General features: G+C 43.1%; 2 protein-coding genes across 14 annotated transcripts in view; one reads left to right on the forward strand and one right to left on the reverse strand.

Annotated features, from left to right (window-relative positions):
• The window catches only part of LOC100194969 (v-ets erythroblastosis virus E26 oncogene like (avian)), a 77871-nt gene extending 62482 nt beyond the window's left edge, over positions 1 to 15389 (forward strand). For 3 of the 10 annotated variants that reach the window (XM_014197054.2, XM_014197063.2, XM_014197056.2), the window contains 9 exons: positions 3973 to 4127; positions 8748 to 8951; positions 11073 to 11153; positions 11607 to 11681; positions 12158 to 12220; positions 12503 to 12559; positions 12655 to 12702; positions 13039 to 13101; positions 13269 to 15389. In XM_014197054.2, the coding sequence (XP_014052529.1) occupies positions 3973 to 4127; positions 8748 to 8951; positions 11073 to 11153; positions 11607 to 11681; positions 12158 to 12220; positions 12503 to 12559; positions 12655 to 12702; positions 13039 to 13101; positions 13269 to 13789 (1267 nt within the window). In that variant the 3' untranslated portion in view covers positions 13790 to 15389. 10 annotated transcript variants of the gene reach the window in all.
• Positions 15390 to 15663: 274 nt separating this feature from the next.
• On the reverse strand, positions 15664 to 20037 carry kcnj15 (potassium inwardly rectifying channel subfamily J member 15). Of its 4 annotated transcripts, none has more exons than XM_014197146.2 (2): positions 19778 to 20037; positions 15664 to 18603 (listed from the first exon to the last, which is right to left on the reverse strand). In XM_014197146.2, the coding sequence occupies exon 2, from the start codon at positions 18535 to 18537 to the stop codon at positions 17515 to 17517; it is 1023 nt and encodes a 340-aa protein (XP_014052621.1). In that variant the 5' UTR covers positions 18538 to 18603; positions 19778 to 20037; the 3' UTR covers positions 15664 to 17514. The 4 variants fall into 4 exon arrangements, with proteins under 4 accessions (XP_014052621.1, XP_014052624.1, XP_014052622.1 ...); XM_014197149.2 differs by lacking the exon at positions 19778 to 20037 and adding an exon at positions 19255 to 19392; XM_014197147.2 differs by lacking the exon at positions 19778 to 20037 and adding an exon at positions 18982 to 19333.
• Positions 20038 to 20845: the final 808 nt, after the last annotated feature.

A 20845-nucleotide genomic window follows, 5' to 3' on the forward strand; every position in this document is an offset into this window, starting at 1 on the left:
TGATTTCCTGTCTATTGTCTGCATTTGTATTAATGTACTTTAAACAGGTGGGTCGATGCGGCCTGAAATCGAACGTCGCAATGTAAATATTTTGAGTTACGGGGGCAGAAAATTCAATGCTGTGGTATAGAGTCAGTTAAAGGGACGTCTGCTGTTTACGCCCATCAATAGTAAAGAGTCTCGCCTGGCTTACACAGTAACAGCCAGCAGCCAAGCTACTTGCCAAACAGACGAGGAACTTGACTGAGGTTTTCAGTGGGTGAAAAAAAACTGGCAAAGCTGCCTGAGACCCAATCCAAGACAGAGTTGCTGCTGTTGGAATCCCAAACTCAAAACAGCTGTACCACAAAAAAAATATAGAAGGACCGCCACTGCATTCATATTTCTAACACATCTCACACGTGCAAGAACACCCCCTCCATCCATCTAGCCACCCTCCAATCACCACACAGCCATCTCCATCTTTGGAGCAGGTCTCTCCACAGACACACAGGCAGAGGGCCTTATTTATCTGGCGGTGAGACATGGGAAAGATTGTTCCAATTAGTGACGAGTCAGGGAGCAGAGGAAGATTTACAGCGGAGATCAACACAGACAGCACTGCTGCTCCTGCACACACCACCATCCTCCCCTCCATTCACTATGCTGCTAGAGGGAGGCCTACTGTACTGCCAAATAAATGTATGTGTGTGTTTGGAGGGGGGAAGACAGGTGTGTGTGTGTCTGTGTGTGCGCACACCATCTGTATGCTAGCATCTGGGGACCCAAAGCTCAACCCGGAGTGTTCCAAAGCACTCCGACAGCCCAGGAGTTTGGTCCCAGTTTCCAGAGTTGATCATCTTAAAGATTGTGTTACATGGCAATGGGCTTTTTATGGCTGAAGCTTTAGAAAAGGGAGGTAGCGTAAGGGTACAGCTGGGTGACAGATAGCCTCAGCGATGGAAATTATTACGGGGAATGTTGACATGGGGGCTAGCAGGGGTCCTGAGGCTACCCTCATTATCTGGATTTAATGGGTTTGTGGACCTCCCCTCCCATGCCCCCCTCCATCACCCCCCACCCAGTACCCTCAGTGAGCAGCAGCAGGGTTTATGGGAAGTGAAGTGAGCCCGGGAGCCCAACCTCTTGGCAGATTAATTAGCTGACCCAAACCTGGAGAACAATGAACAAGTTAGCTTCAAGACAAGGTCGACGGGAAGCCTGCACTCCTCTACGCTAGGATTCCCTTGGATTGTTTGTACTTTCTGTCTACCTCGCTCTGTCTCTCTCTCTCTCTCTCTCTCTCATTGTTATCTCTATATCTGTCTCTAGTCTCTGCCTCTGTATCTCTCTCTTTCTTTCTCTCTCTTTCTCTCTACAGTGATAGAGGGTTGAATGTGTTTTAGCATGTGTCTGGGCCCAGTGGAGAGCAGTTTACAGTCGCTTGGCCTCCGTAAGCATCTGATGGTGACTCATACTGGGTGGGAGACAATAGAGTAAGTGAACTTATGTCCAATGGGCTCGGACACACACACACACACACACACACACACACACACACACACACACACACACACACACACACACACACACACACACACACACACACTAATCAGGGCTGAACTGCAGCGCACTTTGCTGCATCACATACAAATGCATATGTCTACACACAGACACTGAGACTTCCACAGTAGACTCAGGCACACAGATATACTAGTTTTCCATCGATCCCATTGCATTCATCTTTAATCAGACATTCTAACACAACATAGTTCATTTGTTTTGGCTAATTAGCTCAAATTTACAACAGTCGCCGCCCTTTGAATACAATCTCAATCCATTTCACAATAATAGATAACATCCCCAGTTCTTGTGGTATTTTTCGAACAGCACATGTGGTGACATGGCTGCTCTCCACAGTCAAATGAACATCAGATACTTTCACAATAATAATATCTTGGAAGGGTGCAGTAGTATGATCTTCTGCCCAAACTGTTAAACTCAATCAAGCGTAAATTGATTACATAAAGGAAATCTCGTTGTCTCCCTCTCCAGTTGCAAAAGATACTTGGTTTTTCTTCTGAAACTGGGCCGCAAGAAAAAATCATGCATTTTGAATTAGCAAAGATGAATTCTGTTGCTTATTTTCTCTCTCTCTCTCGCTCTCTCTCTGTATTGATTGAAATGAAATATGATAAAAAACTGTAGAAGTATGGGCATTGTGTATTACATTTTGGGAATGCATGTGAAGTATGATTTGTGCATGAGCAAATGTTCTATAAAACTAATTGGTCTAGGCTTGTTTTGATCCTTAAAACAGGGTTGCGATAGAATATGTTTTTCGGGGGTATGTTTTATAGTAAATAAGACCATTTGAATTCCCCCCAACTTCCTGTTCATATTTAAAGTTTTATTTTGGCCTAGTTTAGTATCAGACGTTCTTTTCAATTTTCTTTGTCAAACTCAAACTGGCAGAATGTTTTTCAATCAGACGAATTCCGAGGGCCTTTTCAGTACAAGTCACACCTTGGACATCTCTCACCCCTTGCTCAACTAGATCCAGATACCATATCCTTATGGCTTAATGATGGATTCCCTAATGATGAGAGTTCCATCTTCTGGGAAGAGGAAGGCAATCACTCAGGTTGTGCTGTTTGGCTGAAAGCGGCTATTGTCTTCCACGGAAAATATTTGTAGTGAAGCTTTCACCTGATTTTTTATGTTGACCCTCTGAACCCCATTGAATGGGGTCTCTAGTTTCTGCAGTCAAGTTGCTAACATTTATGGACACATAAGTGAGACCCCCTTTGGGAGGCAGAATTTCTGCCAAGTGAAAAACAAGGTATTTAAGGTGGTCCACTTTGCAGCAATGTGGTAATTTCAGTTGAAAGTCTCATGTTAACATTACAATCTGGAAACTGGATCATTCCGGTTATAAGAATAATCCTGTAGAAAAAATAAATGGCCATCAACATTTTGTCAATGGACAGTCTTTGGGACTAACAGCACTATAGGCAACTAATTCACAGAAGAAGTATAAAACGTCTCTTTATGAAAGTGCCATAGAATAGTTACTGTAATCTTTGGGACTAAGATTATTGAAATACAACTGGATTAAAAAATCCCTCCAACACCAGATCTGAGAATAAATCACTTGTATGTGATTTTACTTTGAAACAGCTATTCCCAAATCACATGCATCTGGGGTCTGTACCCGTGGCAAGGACATACTCTCCATCAAGGCTGGGTCAGGAGAGGCCAACAGTTGGTTGACACATGACTTAGATTCCAAGAAATGCTTCCAAAATGGTTCATATCTTGGCCACAGCAGGTTGATATGAATTTATATGACATTCCATGGGTAATCCATCCCATCTGGTGGCCGCGCCCCGGGGGAATCAGAAGCTATGATAATGGCAGAAGAGTCATTTGGAATGGGGTCATTTATGGGGCCCAGGGCCCCTGGCACGCCTCCCTCCCTCCACTTTATTTTAGTGGAGATCCGTCTTTTTATGTGGCTTCAGGAGAGCTGCGGGGCACAGGTTGCAGCCATAGCTGGGATATTCGAAAGAATAATGGATTGGAATGGTATAGACGAAAAATCTGAGAATACTTTGTTTCGCAGTCTGTGGTGGGAGGAGAGTTGACATCACAATTACACGGTCTCCTCTGTTTGAGCATCAAGGCACACACTAGCAATGTTATGGGGAGATTTTTGGGTCAACATGAATGCATGGGATAATACAAAGATACAGATAGATAATCATCAACAAACATTTTACTAACGGTTTACAAACAAATTACTAATGGTTTATTAACAGTTGTTTAACAGATGTTCCAGTGTAGTGTTACCAGTTAGGTAAACCAATAGTCTTGATGAGCATTGCAGGTGTGGTTGACTCCGCCCCTCTGGGATTGACTCCGCCCATATGTGGATGACTCCGCCTCCCTGTGACTGACCCCACTCCTCCCCGCTGTGTTTTGTCCTGACAGAAACTCTCCTGACGAATGCAGCGTGGGGAAGAATGGGAAGCTGTCCAGTGGAGGAGAGGGCAGCACCCCTGTCACTTACAGCAGTTACCTGGAGGATAAGCACATCGCTCCCCCCAACATGACCACCAATGAGCGCCGCGTCATTGTTCCCGCAGGTAACAGAGCACATCAAATGATACCACAGTGATTTGAACACCAGAACACCAGAACACTTTTCTAAAGACAGCTGAAGCTCTTAGTTAGATCTTCTCAATTACCTTGGGTCGACTCACCTGTCTTCAGTTGAGATGATAATAAAAATGGATATCTCATCTGATGTGAACTAGCTCACGAGCTCATGTGTCCTATGTACACATGTAAACATAACTAAAGAGGACCTGCTTTAGAATGAGAAGCAGGGCGTTGCCCTCTGCGGTTAAAGGGGCCTTCAATACCAGTCCCAATCAGTCATGTGAATCACTCACTGCTTTCGATTAGGGACCTCATGTCTCTTACATACATTCATCTGTCACAAGGAGAGACTTCCTGTTATCTGCAGCACAGAAGCCCCAGCGTTTTGTTGCAGAGTGTGCTTTTCCTTGTCTAGACGGTTTCCTATGGTGTAGGTCCATCTGGGTGGAGTAAGGAGCAGGGTGGCGTAAGGAGCAGAGTGGAGGGGTGATGTGAGTCCCTGCCAAATGGGAGAAAAGTATTCTTATCAGTTCCCCATTCAAAGACACACACCTAGAATACAGCACTGAATCCTGACTGGAACATCCATGAGGCTGTGCTGTGTCTTTTGGGTAAAAGAGGAATCAGAATAGCCAAAATAAAGCACCTTTGAAATTAGGTGCTAACTTTGTAAATATTTTCTTTGATATAAAGTCATAGATCTGCATTAGATAGTCACTTCTTGATGCATCAAAAATAAATACAATCCTGGCCTATGTGCATAGGGGTTTTAATGACTACACCTTTTGTGAACTACACTACCGGTCAAAAGTTTTAGAACATCTACTCACTCATGGGTATTTCTTTATTTTGACTATTTTCTACATTGTAGAATAATAGTGAAGACATCAAAGCTATGAAATAACACATATGGAATCATGTAGTAACCAAAAAAGTGTTAAACAAATGAAAATATATTTTATATTTGAGATTCTTCAAATAGCCACCCTTTGCCTTGATGACAGCTTTGCACACTCTTGGCATTCTATTAACCAACTTGACCTGGAATGCTTTTCTAACAGTCTTGAAGGAGTTCCCACATATGCTGAGCGCTTGTTGGCTGCTTTTCCTTCACTCTCCGGTCCGACTCATCCCATACCATTTCAATTTGGTTGAGGTCGGGGGATTATGGAGGCCAGGTCATCTGATGCAGCACTCCATCACTCTCCTTCTTGGTAAAATTTCCCTTACACAGCCTGGAGGTGTGTTGGGTCATTGTCCTGTTCAAAAACAAATGATAGTCCCACTAAGCCCAAACCAGATGGGATGGCGTATCGCTGCAGAATGCTGTGGTAGCCATGTTGGTTAAGTGTGCCTTGAATTATAAATAAATCATAGACAGTGTCACCAGCAAAGCACCCTCACACCATAACACTTCCTCCTCAATGCTTTACGGTGGGAAATACACATGCAGAGATCATCCGTTCACCTAACCCACATCTCACAAAGACACAGCGGTTGGAACCAAAAATGTCCAATTTGAACTCCAGACCAAAGGACACATTTCCACCTGTCTAATGTCCATTGCTTGTGTTTCTTGTCCCAAGCAAGTCTCTTCTTCTTATTGGTGTCCTTTAGTAGTGGTTTCTTTGCAGCAATTGGACCATGAAGGCCTGATTCACACAGTCTCCTCTGAACAGTTGATGTTGAGATGTGTCTATTACTTCAACTCTGTGAAGCATTTATTTGGGCTGCAATTTCTGAAGCTGGTAACTCTAATGAACTTATCATCTCCAGCACAGGTAACTCTGGGTCTTCCATTCTTGTGGCGGTCCTCATGAGAGCCAGTTTCATCATAGCGCTTGATGGTTTTTGCGACTGCACTTGTAGAAACTTTCAAAGTTCTTGAAATGTTCCGTATTGACTGACCTTCTTGTCTTAAAGTAATGATGGACTGTCATTTATCTTTGCTTATTTGAGCTGTTCTTGCTATAATATGGACTTGGTCTTTTACCAAATAGGGCTATCTTCAGTATACCCCACTACCTTGTCACACCACTACTGATTGGCTCAAACGCATTAAGAAGTAAATCAATTCCACAAATTAACTTTTAAAAGGGCACACCTGTTAATTGAAATGCATTCCAGGTGACTACCTCATGAAGCTGGTTGAGAGAATGCCAAGAGTGTGCAAGACTGTCATCAAGGCAAAAGGTGGCTATTTGAAGAATCTCAAATATATTTAGATTTGTTTAACACTTTTTTGTTTACTACATGATTCCATATGTGTTATTTCATAGTTTTGATGTCTTGTCTACAATGTAGAAAATAGTAAAAATAAAGAAAAACCCTTGAATATTCAAAAATATTTGACCCATAGTGTACATGAAGCTCAAACCAAAGGTCACACTAGATCCTATGTTAGCCTTTGTCACAGTGTAACCTTTATTTAACTAGGCAAGTCAGTTGAAAACAAATTTTTATTTACAATGACGGCCTAGGAACAGTGGATAACTGCCTTGTTCAGGGGCAGAACCACAGATCTTTACCTTGTCAGCATTGGGATTCAATCCAGAAACCTTTCGGTTACTGGCCCAACACTCTAACCACTAGGCTACATGCCACCCCACAGTAATGTAGCCAATGGAAAATAACCATAGAGAAACTTTGTTTTGAGTAATTTTCCCGAAGACAAACCTGTCCATTGACGGATTGGAGCACTGTACTCTCTATCTGGAGGTTGTGCAACACAGTTTTTCTGGCATAGTGCAACTTCCTCTCCAACTGAAACTGACAAGGACAATGACGCGACATGTTAAGAACATCCTGTTTTTGCTGTTAATTTAGAGGACAATAGCCACACACTGCTCCACGGAATGTAATGGGAGGTCAATATTAAACTGGCTTCTCTGCTCTACGTATAGGAAACGCATTCCTGATATTTTGGTATAGGGACTTGGGGAGGGCATTTCAACTTCAAATACATACAGATCTGTTCCTATATGATGCACAATGCACCACTTAGTGCATTTTAAGAGGCCTTAGAGCCCCACCCAACATCTCTGCCATATAGGATAATATATTGTTGGAGAGAATACAGAAACGTTATGCAAAAGTGTATTGCCTATGATATAATTAAGCAATAAGGGGGGGGGGGGGGGTATACTGTATGGCCAATATACCACGGGTAAGGGCTGTTTTTAGGCACGATGCATTGCGGAGTGCCTGGACACAGCCTTTAGCCGTGGTATATATATACCACAAACCTCTGAGGTGCCTTATTGCTATTATAAACAGGTTATCAACGTAATTAGAGCAGTAAAAATAAACGTTTTGTCATACCTGTGGTATACGGTCTTATATCTAGAAAAAAGAAACGCACACCTATAAAGGCGAGGTGCTGGCTAGCGGAGTAGAACACTAGAAAATACGGTCTTATATACCACAGCTGTCAGCCAATCAGCATTCAGGGCTCTAACCACCCAGTTTATAATATGTAGTACTTGATTCCACCCCTCTATAGTTTCTGTCCCATCTGAATTCCATCTGCATTACAGTGCATTCACTGCTTAATGCCACATCCACTATATTGTTTGGATGGTTAAGTCCTCCAATATTGCACTGAGACAGACCTGAGGGCTGAGGAGAGCGAGTGCCAGCCAGCCTCCCCTTCGCCCAACTGATCCTTGCCTCGTGTCTCTGTAGTGAGGGATGAGTTACCGTTGCCCCTTGCTCTCTGAGCCTGTGTAAGTACTCAGGCTTCCAGCCCCCCCCCAAAAAAATATATATATTTAGAGGCTAGTAGTCTCGTTCTCAGAGAGCTAGGGTTACATATGCGTCCCCAATAGCACCCTATGCCCTATACGATGCACTACTTTTGACCAAGGCACGTAAGGCTCTGCTCATAAGTAGTGCACTATGTAGGGAATAGGGTGCCATTTGGGACACAGATACAGAGTTACAGGTACTGTTAAATATTGCTGGAACAGAGGACCAGACGACAGTGTGGTTTGTTTCTGTACCTGTCAGCTGTTTTTTGGATCCTGTTATGTTTGTTAGGTGTGTGTGTGTTTTGTAACAGTGGTCTTATCTCTGGGAAAGAGAATGTCATCGTTCTAAACACAGTACTCATGTAAATGGACTGTATTTGCACAAATTAACATTTATTTAGAAAATGTTGGTTGTTAAAACCAGTTTCATTGCAAATGTATTCTCAACTATTATCATATAAAGAACGAGAGTAAGTATGAACTGTAAGAAAATAAGTAAGTATAAACGTGAGCATTTACTATGAGTTTCCATTCTCCTTTCTCTGTGGTGGGATAAGTTGCTCCAGTTACATGTTGCTACTCGCTGCATCTTACCCCTTCCATAGTGTTAACACATCCCCTTCCATAGTGTTAACACATCCCCTTCCATAGTGTTAACACATCCCCTTCCATAGTGTTAACACACCCCCTTCCATAGTGTTAACACACCCCCTTCCATAGTGTTAACACATCCCCTTCCATAGTGTTAACACATCACCTTCCATAGTGTTAACACACCCCCTTCCATAGTGTTAACACATCCCCTTCCATAGTGTTAACACATCCCCTTCCTATGTTGTGTCCATGGCCTTGCAGATCCCACACTCTGGTCCACGGAGCATGTGCGCCAGTGGCTGGAGTGGGCAGTTAAGGAGTATGGCTTGCTGGACGTGGACGTGGCTCTCTTCCACAACATGGACGGCAAGGACCTGTGCAAGATGAGCAAGGAGGACTTCCAGAGGCTCACGCTCAGCTACAACGCAGAGATCCTACTCTCCCACCTGCACTACCTCAGAGAGAGTGAGTCTAGTATCTTCCTTCTCCTCCTCATCATCCCTCTCTCCTCTCCTCCCTCTCCGTGCTCCCGCCTTCTGTCCCTTTTCCCCAGCTGACCAACACAATGCGTTGGCAGGTGGTAAAGAGAAATGCTACAAAGGGCTACTACTGAAGGGCTGCTGTAGTCTGGTGGTCCATTCTTTACCTCGATACCAGGGGTAAGGTAGGAAACTTGTCCTGGGGGGTTATAAGGTAAGCAGGCCTAAGGTGCTTTAAATTGTGGCCTGAAACCAAAGCCTGTACACACTGTGGCTCTCTAGAACCAGACTTGTCTAGATTATTAAGGAGAAAGGGGAGTGTGAGATACAAGATACACTTGTTCCCTTAACAAAGTGTCTGCTTGTTAAAAGTCATAGCTTGTTAAAGTTAGGGCAAAAGGCAGATCCTGCAGCCTTCCAGTAGCGAGCCTCAGTAGTCCTGTCTGTGTGTAGTGTGAATCAAACTGAGCTCTCACTGACGTACTCCAGAGGGCCTCAGCTATTTTGCTTGACTACAGATTAGAATGCAACCTGGTGAAGGAGTCCCTGTTGCTGCTGCTTCTGCTGCTTTGGCTGAATGACTCACTGCTCCAAGGCCTGCTTTCCTGTCCACTGCACCTCACCTCCCCTCTACACACACACGTTGTTGTGCATGTCGTCCACATGCTCGTTCACTTGCACACGCACGCGCGCACACACACACACACACACACACACACACACACACACACACACACACACACACACACACACACACACACACACACACACACACACACACACACACACACACACACCGTTTTTAAATTGTTAGCAGTAGATGTGACAGTAGTAGTAGTTGGGTAGTAGTAGTAGGATTAATGGTGGCAGTAGTGTAACAATAATAAAATCATGAACATGTTTTTGAAGAGGAATAGATGTACTACATCAAAGTCCTAATTGACACCGATCTTAAGAGACATATCTGTTTATAGTCATAGTATAGACTCTTGAGATTTTGTGTATCTTTGATAGTCTGTCTCTCTCTGCACTCCAAGAATAGGGTAGTCCAAGCTCCATTTGATCGTGCAGACAACTTTCCAATGAAACATTACTCTTCTCATGATGACTGCTAATGGTTTTGTTTGTTTGATATCAGTGTCGGTTTTGGTAGGGTTTAGCCACAGATGTACAGATGAGGTAAGTGATGGGAGAAAGAGAGGAACAAAACAGAAAGAAAGCCAGACACACAGACCACGCAGACAGACAGATAGCTGGAGGAGTCCAGAGTTTAGAGTGGCGTACCACCACGTTCTGAACTGGGCTGTTGTTTGTGCTTGAAGCTCTCTTGAAACACGTCTCACAAAAATCTTTTGAATGACCTTTTCTTATACATTCCTTTTAGTGCAATCAACAGTTCCCACCCCCTCATTTAAATACTGTGGGCAGTTTGAAATTGATAAGAGAGAATTGCCAATAGGCCTACTTATCTGTCTCCAAAGATGTATTTTTGTTTGGCTTTAGATGTAAAATGGTCTGAAGGGAGTGGGTAGGCACACCTACACTATTCACAGACCCTGACGGTGGCTGGCTTTGTATTTGAGGTCTCTTCGACTGGAAAAAACACTAGTGATGGGGGGGAAAGGAAGAATGCCCTCTCCTCCTTTTGTTTTTGGTAATGGTTTCTGCTCCTCTTTCCCCCTTGTGTGTACACACGCTCGCCGAATTTACTCTGAAGGAGGGAAAATTGGGAAAAGCGATGGATTCTCACAGACGAATGTGGGCACGGGTGATTAACTGTTTATTTGGGTTGGTCCTCCCTGCCATTGTCTCCCCTCTCGCTATGGCGATGTGTTCCACACTTACATGCTCTCTCTCTTTCTCGCTCTCTCTTTCCCACTCCGTTTCCCCTCTCCTCACCCGCTATCTCCCTGTACTGCTCCGTGCCTGTTGAATGTTGCCTCTATGGCAGTTCTGAGAGCAGCCCTTACCTTAGTGCATCGCTAAAGGTCTGTGTTTATCATGGCTGACGCCCCCCAACGCATCACTCCTTGCACATCATAGGTTGTTTTGAGCTGTTTTCTTTTTTTGGTTCATCTCTTTTTCAAAAGAATGTTTTATTTCTCAGCTCCACTTCCTCACTTGACTTCCGATGATGTTGACAAAGCCTTACAAAACTCCCCGCGGTTAATGCATGCTCGCAACACAGGTAAGGAGACCCCTGCCCCCCTTCTCTACCTCTGGCTTTGCTCCCGCCACCACAGTATCCTCACACTCACACAGTGCCCACCTATGTATATACAGTGCACTTTTTATATACTGTACATGCACACTGCTTTTTTTGTATTCAAATGATTATCAGATTATGCATCAAGTCATCTAATCTGATACTGGTTGTTATTATTTCTAATGTGTTTTTGTTATGTGGTGCAGAAGTTACTGTATGCTGGTGCAGTAATGCATTGTGGCTGTAGAGCGTAGATGAAGGCATGTGCTAAAGTCTAACGTTGATGCATAGTGCTGTAATTACCCATGTGCTGCACGAAATCCCTCCCCACATGGATATGGAACGTTCAGTCAATGTGTCATGAGAAGTTGTGACATTACGGGTACATAATAATTTACGTAATTCATTGATTATCCTCTCTTTCACTCTTCACAGGAGGTGCAAGTTTTATTTTCCCCAACACTCCCGTTTATCCCACTGACAACTCCCCCAGGGTCTCCGCTAGGCCAGGTGGGTGATTCATCACTCCTACAACTTTATGTAGATGAGGCATAAGAGCTTACTGTAGGCACATCCAATTACACTTAGAGGAGCAAGGTACATGGGTAAAGCAGAAACAAGGAACCACACACCTTGCACACAAGTACTACATTTTGATTATTGTACAAAAATACTCATATACTAAGGTATGTTTAGAAGAAGTTCGTCAAAATAATATTTTAGAGGTGCTTTAATTTGTTTATATTCAACACAAGCATCCTCTGCCCTTAAAATAATACTCCAGACTGCAGTAGTTGTGCCTATGTGCTTAGGCCCCTTGTATTATGGAAAGTCTCTGGCAATCAACCACTCTTACCTCAGACCGATGAGGTGACCCACTGAAATGCACTCACTCATCATGTTTTTGTTTTTATCATAGCGCCATCTAGGGGTAAGGTTCATAACTGCAGGCAGCAGGTTGACTTGTCATTACTGTTATTTTACAGACCTGGCATATGAAGCAGCCAGAAGATCTGGATGGCCTACACAAGCTGTGTCTTCCACCAAAGGTAAGGAGTCACAATGTACTGTACATCAGTCCTTTGTCAAAAGATGGCACTCTCTTTGCTTTTCATCTATTGGGAAATGTGTCAACGTACCTCAATTCATTTAAGAGGGTACATCTTTACAAGCCTGTGGACTAGACATAAACAACACAGGCTGGGCAGAATCACAGAACAGGAAATTGTATACCTCAAGATAAGAATATATTTCTCCACTGTATACACTTGGAACATTGTCCTCAAGGAAACCAACCCCCTGTTAATATTTTGGACACTTTATCCCTCAAGGTTCCCAGCCCTCCCCAGTCATTGTCACCAAAACAGAGGAGCAGAGGCCTCAGCTAGGTAAGATATTAGTTTGAACAGTACTCTGAAATAGATGGTGATTGAGCTGAATAAAATATTTTCTCCTACTAATGTAAAATTGTTTCCCTTCTTAGATCCTTACCAGATCCTGGGGCCCACGAGCAGCAGGCTGGCAAACCCCGGTGAGTTTTATGGAGGGTGTGAGTGATTATCACTTCATTAGATAAAATGTACGATTTTAGAAATTAATATTAGAACAAAGGAACCATTTATATGAGCAGATGTTATGGTGGTGACTGTTGCAATAAGTTGTTGTTGTGGTGTTGACTGTAGCATGTCTGTATGTAGTTGTTATGGTGATGACCACTTGTCTCTCTCCAGACTGTATTATAAATGATTACGTGCTGATTCCTTGTCTCTGTCCAGACTGTATTATAATTGTTACGATATTGACTCCCTGACTCTGTCCCGACTGTATAAGTAATTGTTACACCTGTTGACTTCCTGTCTCTGTCCAGACGTTGGCCGGGACTCAAACAAACCGCAATCCGCCGACATCGCACTACTCTTGAGCTTTAAAGGTAATTTACGCTTGAGCTGACATCCGCAGCGTTTACCCTGAATGCGATCGTGAACATCAAGGAAATTGCCTTTGAAAGTGAAGTGCAGTGCGATGTCGACATAGTGCGGTTTGAATCCCGGCCTGTATTAGTAACTTTAACTGTGTTGACACCTTTTCTGCCTGCAGGCTCGGGACAGATACAGTTGTGGCAGTTCCTGCTGGAGCTCCTGTCAGACAGCACCAACTCCGGCTGCATCACCTGGGAGGGCACCAATGGCGAGTTCAAGATGACCGACCCTGACGAGGTGGCGAGGCGCTGGGGCGAGAGGAAGAGCAAGCCCAACATGAACTACGACAAGCTGAGCCGCGCCCTGCGCTACTACTACGACAAGAACATCATGACCAAGGTGCACGGCAAGCGCTACGCCTACAAGTTTGACTTCCACGGCATTGCCCAGGCCCTGCAGCCCCACCCGCCAGAGTCCTCCATGTACAAGTACCCCTCCGATCTGTCCTACATGAGCACCTACCATGCACACCAGCAGAAGGTCAACTTCGTCACGCCCCACCCCCAAGCACTACCCGTCACCTCCTCCAGCTTCTTTGCTGCCCCCAACCCCTACTGGAACTCCCCCACCGGAGGTATCTACCCCAACACCCGGCACCCAGGTGCTCACATGCCCTCCCACCTGGGCACGTACTATTAGACCTGCCAAGGGAAGGGCGTCTTGCTACGCTAAAACTGGAGGAAGAAACGGGAAGAAACAGGAAAACACAAAGGGTTTCTGTTTGGATAGTGTCAGAACCAAACAAAAACAGGGGCAGGATCTATAATGAAGAAATTTGGTAGAGGTAGGGTAACTGGTGTAAGTCTAGGGCATGAGCAGGTGAGGGAACTCAAGGTTCTGTAAAGGATTAAGAGGAGGGCTACAGACATGTCGCTATAAGACGATATAGGAGGGAAAACTGTAAATGTAAAAAGGGCAATAGTGGACGTTACTATGACCAAGGGCATTGTGCGACATGTAGCTTCTGAGAACAGTGAAAGATAAGTCTTTGAGTAGAATTAAAAGGGAGTTATCAGTGGACTATATAACATGATCATGTCCTTTTTATAAAGGTCGCTAAATATACCCCAAAAATACAATAGCTGCATGAACAGTTACTTATTATATATGTTTTTAAACTATTAAACGACCTTATTTAATGAAGTAAACATATCAAAGACTGTAAAGATGAGGCAAGATAAGTAAGATGTAAGTGTGGAGAGGGGTGTGGTGTGGCAGATGAGTGTGTACTTCAGAGGAAGTAGGGAGAAGTACTAAACTTGGCTGTAGTAAACTGTGAAACAAGCACCAGCAGGAAACACCTTGGGTAGATGTGTGCTAGATGGTCATTCACATGACCATGCATGGACTCACAGACTGTTTGTGACCAAGGGTGGGGCAACATCAGAGAGGACGGCGGATCATGAAAGACACTGAAATATGTGAAAAATTAAGTATTATTCCTTTGGATATAAACTGCCTTATGTCTTATCAGTATTATTATACTACATAGTAGTGCATATGGCATTATTGAACGTAAAGGGAAGATTGTTTTACTTGACTGTTATTCTTAAAGAGAGTGCCTTGAAATCAATTAATCTGTGTTTTGGAAATTTTGAATAACTGGAATTAAGCACGATTCGTAAAATGTTGTGTGTGACCTCAAATCTTTTTATAAGGAAGGAGGAGTTTTCTTGACCACAGTGACTTACCACAGAAACTCCCAGTTCAGCTGAAGAGATTTTACAAAGTTCCAATTTTGTATTATTGTTTTTCTGAGTCGCGAACGCTGTGCGTTTGTTAGATTGAAGTATACAAGTCAGTGTTATATTTCTTTTTATATGATAAATTTATAACTTATGCAATATATACACTACGAGTTGATCTCAGCCAGCCAAAGACACAGACAATGTTTTTATAATAGATATAGTGACAAAAAAGTCATTGAAATAGACTAAAGAAGGCAGTAAACGATGAAAAAACAGTTGTGGCCTTTGAACTTTATGTTCTGTAAACAGTTTACAACATAAACTATATATACTAATATAAAACTGATTGTGTCGGCCAGGCAAGTCATTTCAGACCTGTTCAGTATTATTTTATGGGATGCAGGCTTGGGTAGAACACTTATAAGCTGCCAGCCTTGTAAGCTGAGAAACAGGACTGAGATACTGAGATTGTTTACTAAAGGGACCATAAAAATGATATACTTTGATAGATTTTCTACTGTGTCATTTCTAATAAAGTATCTTCAACCAAAGTGCTGTCCTCTCTTGTCTTGGAAGGTGAAAGATTGTGTGTTATTGTGCCCTGTCTGCATGCAGTATAAAGAGGAGTTGCCCCCATTATTTTGACCCAATACAGTCGATGTGTGCCAACAACCAAACGACAAACCTCATTGGCTCTACCCTGAGTGTTGCCACAACAACAGAGATGAGGAGTAGAGCAGTGTGGGATGGGGGTAATGGAATTTTATAGAGCTATTTATAGATACAAACATCCCTTCAATCTCATTATGGTATATGGATCATATATTCTTGAAAGCCAATGGTTTATTCAGAGATACAGATGGAACACAGCTTTTAAGCATTACACAGCCATTATCTCAAACTAGTTTTGTTATATCCCCATATATCTTTAGAGTGAAATATGTATAATTCATTAAAATATACAACTTGAGTGATAAAAAGAAACAACATCTTGAATCTGTTTTTCTGGAATCCTCCATAATTTTTTCTAGTACAGCAACAGTTACTGCCACAAATTCAATAACACAAACACCAGCACCTGAGACGCAGTCCTTATTCTGAATGCATGTCCATATACTCCTATTATAAAGCTTGTAAATACAAATAATATGCCAAATATACTGTACACAGCACATGAATGTACTCTGACCAGATGCACACTGATCAGGAACATTATTTTTTTTGCCTAAATTTGTCAGCAGTCACTCATTAGGTTTATGAGTTATACAAACATATATATTTCCGTACTGTGCCCAGCTAGCACATAACGTTCTGAGAACGATATGGTTCTTAGAGCTTGTTGAGAGCGTGGTTGTCCTATAGTTTTTTAGTTCTCCAACTGCTTTGACATTGGGAATGTTCTCAAATAGTTCAGAGAATGTTAAGAAACAACGTTCTTCTGTGGGAATTTCAGTACTTCAGCATAACAGTTCCTCAAATCAAATCAAATTGTATTAGTCAGATGCGCCGAATACAACAGGTGTAGACCTTAAAGTGAAATGCTTACTTACAAGCCCCTAACCAACAATGCAGTTTAAAAAATATGAATAACAATAAGAAATAAAAGGAACAAGTAATTAAAGAGCAGTAGTAAAATAACAACAGCGAGACTATATACAGGGGGTACTACCGGTACATAGTCAATGTGCGGGTGCACATGGTCATGTTTAAAGTCACATTCTCAAATTGTTCCAAGAACATTAAGAAACAATGTTATTCTGTGGGAATTTCGGTACTTCAGCATAATGTTTCCTACAGGCTTCCTCATGGTTATATTTAAAGTCATGTTCTCAAAAAGTTCAGAGAATGTTAAGAAAACATTCTGTATAAATCCTCAAGTAAACTTTTGTAATGTTTAGAGAACGTTCTAAGATTGATATTTAAAAACATATACATTCTGTTCTCAGCATCTACAAAACTCTCTCTAGCCTGTATCTTGTTAAGTGTGTTCAGGTGTGTTCAGGTGTGTTGGCCGGCCACTAATTGGCCACACCTGATCTTAATGAGGTCTCGTTTCCTTTGAAATGAGGTCTGTACGAGCATACTAAAATTAACAGCTTTGTATGTGTAAAAAATATGCCATGTTAGCTCCTTCCTGATGGCGCAGTGGACTAATACCATGGATAGAGAACAGAAGATCATAGGTTCATAAACCCACTGATGCTGTGTCACAATAACAAATACATGTGTTTGCATGATTAATGCTTAAGGAAATGCTTGGAGTTCAAAAACATTAACCCAAAACAAGCTAGCAGTATTATTAAAAGGCTTATTGAAACATTCAGTGACCATTTTAAGGAAGTTATTCAAAAACCTCCAAATAACCTATAATTTTAGGTTTAATAAAACCTCCCAGAAAAACTTTAAAGGAACCAGAGTAAAACGTTCGCAGGACCTTCCTGCAACCTAAAAATAAATATTCCCAGAACAGGCAAAATTTTCAACTTATGGAAACATATGGCTTCGTTCACATAACCAATGTGAAACCAAAAACATACGTTCCCACAACTTCCAAGGAACCAAATTTGCTAGCTGGGTGTATTTCCAAATTGTTTATAGACAATAACTATGGTTAAACAACCATTAAAGTGGATCATGTTTATTACCAGTGTGTCCAACATGTTTGAGTGTCCTCCCTTATTCCTTCTTGTACACCTCCTCCAATTTCAGCTTCTCTGTGTTGTTGCTGAGGAGTGTCGGGTCGCTGCTTAACTGCACCTTGTCAAAGAAGTTAAAGTCAGCCACGTACCGGCCACTGGGGGTGCTGAAGAGCACGGGCTTGAACTCGTAGCCCCACAGGATCTCCTGGGGAACGAACGATGTGCGGCTCTGACACGTAGCTGCCGTGGACTCCATGGTGGCGTTGAGGGTGACCAGCAGCTCAAAGTCACGCGTCCGCAACCTCTCAGCGGTCAGCCCCGCCAGCGGGCTGCTCTCATCCAACACGTGATAGAATGTGAGGGGCAGGATTAGGAAGGGGCACTCCCCGCATGAGTCCATGTAGAAGTCCACAGCTGTCTGGTGGATCAGCGTCTTCTCGCCCTCCTCGGTCACGTTGGGCGAAAGCAGCTTGCCGATCAGCTGGCACTGGATCAGCAGGCTTTTCCTCATGTTGGCCACACGCACCATCAGACATAGCTTGCCATCGTGCCGGCAGATCACCGCCGACTGGCTGAACTTTATAGTCTCGGCCCGCTTCTTGGGTCGTGCCAGCTTGGCCAGGAAGGCCCCGGTCACGAAGATCTCAGCCAGGCCCGTGGTGACCAGCTGGACCACCAGGACGAAGATGGCCAGTGGACACTCGTCGGTAATGTAGCGGAAACCGTAGCCAATGGTGGTCTGCGACTCCAGGGAGAAGAGGAAGGCGCCGGTAAGGGTCTCGACATTCATGATGCACGGCGTGTGGTTGGACAGCAGCTCACCCTTGAAGTCACCGTTGCCCATGCCGATGAAGTAGAAGATTACGCCGAAGAGGAACCAGGTCATGACGAAGGTGGAGGAGAACAGTGTGAGCTTGTAACGCCACTTCATGTCCACCACCGTGGTCCAGATGTCGTGGAGATAGAGCTTCACCATGCCCTCCACGTTGTCAATGCGCACTTGGTTGTGTCCATCCTTGGAGACAATCCTCCGCTGGAAATCTGCCTTCTTGGTGGTCATCTTGGTCTTAAGTGTGTTCTCTTTGGTTGGCAGTTTGTCACTCTATTTGCATGGCAAGCAGTGAGGCTGAAAAGGAAGAAGTAACAATGTTAGTCAATGCCAACAAACTAGGACACAGTAGGTAACATAGTTCAGGAATAGTTCAAGCATTAACTGGCATTTGGACAAATGTCAGTAACAAGAACATTCTCACTGGAGCTACAGTAGTTAGTTGGTTTAATACAGGAATTAGGAGATTGATAAAATATCTCCACACACCTAATTTCACAACGAGCATATGTGACTAACCTTTTAGATATGTCCTCCATCTGATGTAGACATATGTACAGTACATTACTGAGCCAAAAACATTTCCTCAAATGTCTAAATATTGTGTAATACTGTATGTATTCCCCACTGTACATTCAAACAGGGTCTCTTTAATATTATATGCAAAACCATTACATTTTTGTAAATCTAAGATTCTTTATTTGCCAGTTAGCATCCAGAACGCCGCAGCCCGTCTGGTGTTCAACCTTCCCAAGTTCTCTCACGTCACCCCGCTCCTCCGCTCTCTCCACTGGCTTCCAGTCGAAGCTCGCATCCGCTACAAGACCATGGTGCTTGCCTACGGAGCTGTGAGGGGAACGGCACCTCCGTACCTTCAGGCTCTGATCAGGCCCTACACCCAAACAAGGGCACTCCGTTCATCCACCTCTGGCCTGCTCGCCTCCCTACCTCTGAGGAAGCACAGTTCCCGCTCAGCCCAGTCAAAACTGTTCGCTGCTCTGGCACCCCAATGGTGGAACAAGCTCCCTCACGACGCCAGGACAGCGGAGTCAATCACCACCTTCCGGAGACACCTGAAACCCCACCTCTTCAAGGAATACCTGGGATAGGATAAAGTAATCCTTCTAACCCCCCCTTAAAAGATTTAGATGCACTATTGTAAAGTGGTTGTTCCACTGGATATTATAAGGTGAATGCACCAATTTGTAAGTCGCTCTGGATAAGAGCGTCTGCTAAATGACTTAAATGTAAATGTAAATGTAAGCATGACACCGCAAGTACAAAAATAGAGCTCCTTGTGACGGAAAGTTTAGGAATATTCTTTTCCTTATTGTTTTCCAGGGTTAATAAGCAATTATGTGAAGTTGTAAATTAACTCAGCAGGCAGGAACACTTTTTGTAGAATGTCTTATGTCATTAAATTACTTTTACCCCTCTAGATCTTAAAAATACAAGGAAGGTGTATACTCACATTTAGTGTTGTTGCCTTCTCAGGTGTGTGGCTCCACTTGTTCTCAGTAGTTATAATCTGCAACATGAACCTGCTGTAATACCCTTCCTGGAGAGTTCCACAATGTCCCCACTCCTCTATTGCCCTTGCTTATGCACATTGAACTTTGGCATAATTATATTTAGGACAGTTTGTGAGAACAAAGAGGAGAGAGAAGGAAGACAACTCCTTCAATGAGTTCTTGGCTACCTGTAGGTCAGCTTTTATTTCAGGTGTAGGACAAACTCCACCTATCTACCCCACCAAACCAGGGGTAGGTATGGCAACAAGTGCTCCTTGTCACATTTTTTCCTTCTTTGAGCTCATGGTTTGTTTTGTAGTTCCATATATGAATGTTGTTGCTTTATACATACACCCTTATTTACTATCTCCAATGACTAATAATGTACTGTCAGACATTCTAAATCATTGACCAGAAAATGAAAGGGAAGATACTGTATGATGTTGTTGACAGCTAAAGACAAATGGAAAATTGGCAACGAAATTGGGTTAAATATAATTACATTTATTTAATTAATAAAATGGCAAGTCATGTCACAATCACACCATATCTAAAATCATCACATTGAAAATACAGCAATTGTTTTGCAAAGCGCATGTATGTATGGAAATGGGGAAAGGGGGCCCATAAACCATGTGTAGCCAATGAGGAATCTGTGTAATTGGAAAACACAAGACGTGTCTCTCCAGATTTAATGCAATCCTCTGTGTAACTATTGCTCTGTGACCTTGGATTAAGTTACAAGATGTGCAGATAAGAGCTCCTTGCGTTTGTCATTAACTGAGCTGAGGGCTGGTGCTACCAAGATATATGAACACTGGACTGTGGAAGGGTGTCAATCCCTTGATATATTGACAGTTTTGTGTCTGCTTTTCCTTTTATCTGTGTCAGTGTGTGGTTCAGTGTCAGTGTCACTGACATGTTAATTCTATTCATATTCATACTCATATTAAATGTAATTATTTCAGTTTTGTTATCTGCTCAGTAGCTATCAGGCCAGAAATGGCTTAATGGTTCTGTGTGTGTGT

Source organism: Salmo salar, chromosome ssa04, assembly GCF_905237065.1.
Source record: "Salmo salar chromosome ssa04, Ssal_v3.1, whole genome shotgun sequence".
Lineage (NCBI taxonomy): Eukaryota > Metazoa > Chordata > Actinopteri > Salmoniformes > Salmonidae > Salmo > Salmo salar.

Coding starts and splice junctions, on each gene's coding strand:
- kcnj15 (XM_014197146.2), bottom strand. CDS start 18,537: ATGACCACCAAGAAGGCAGATTTCCAGCGGAGGATTGTCTCCAAGGAT.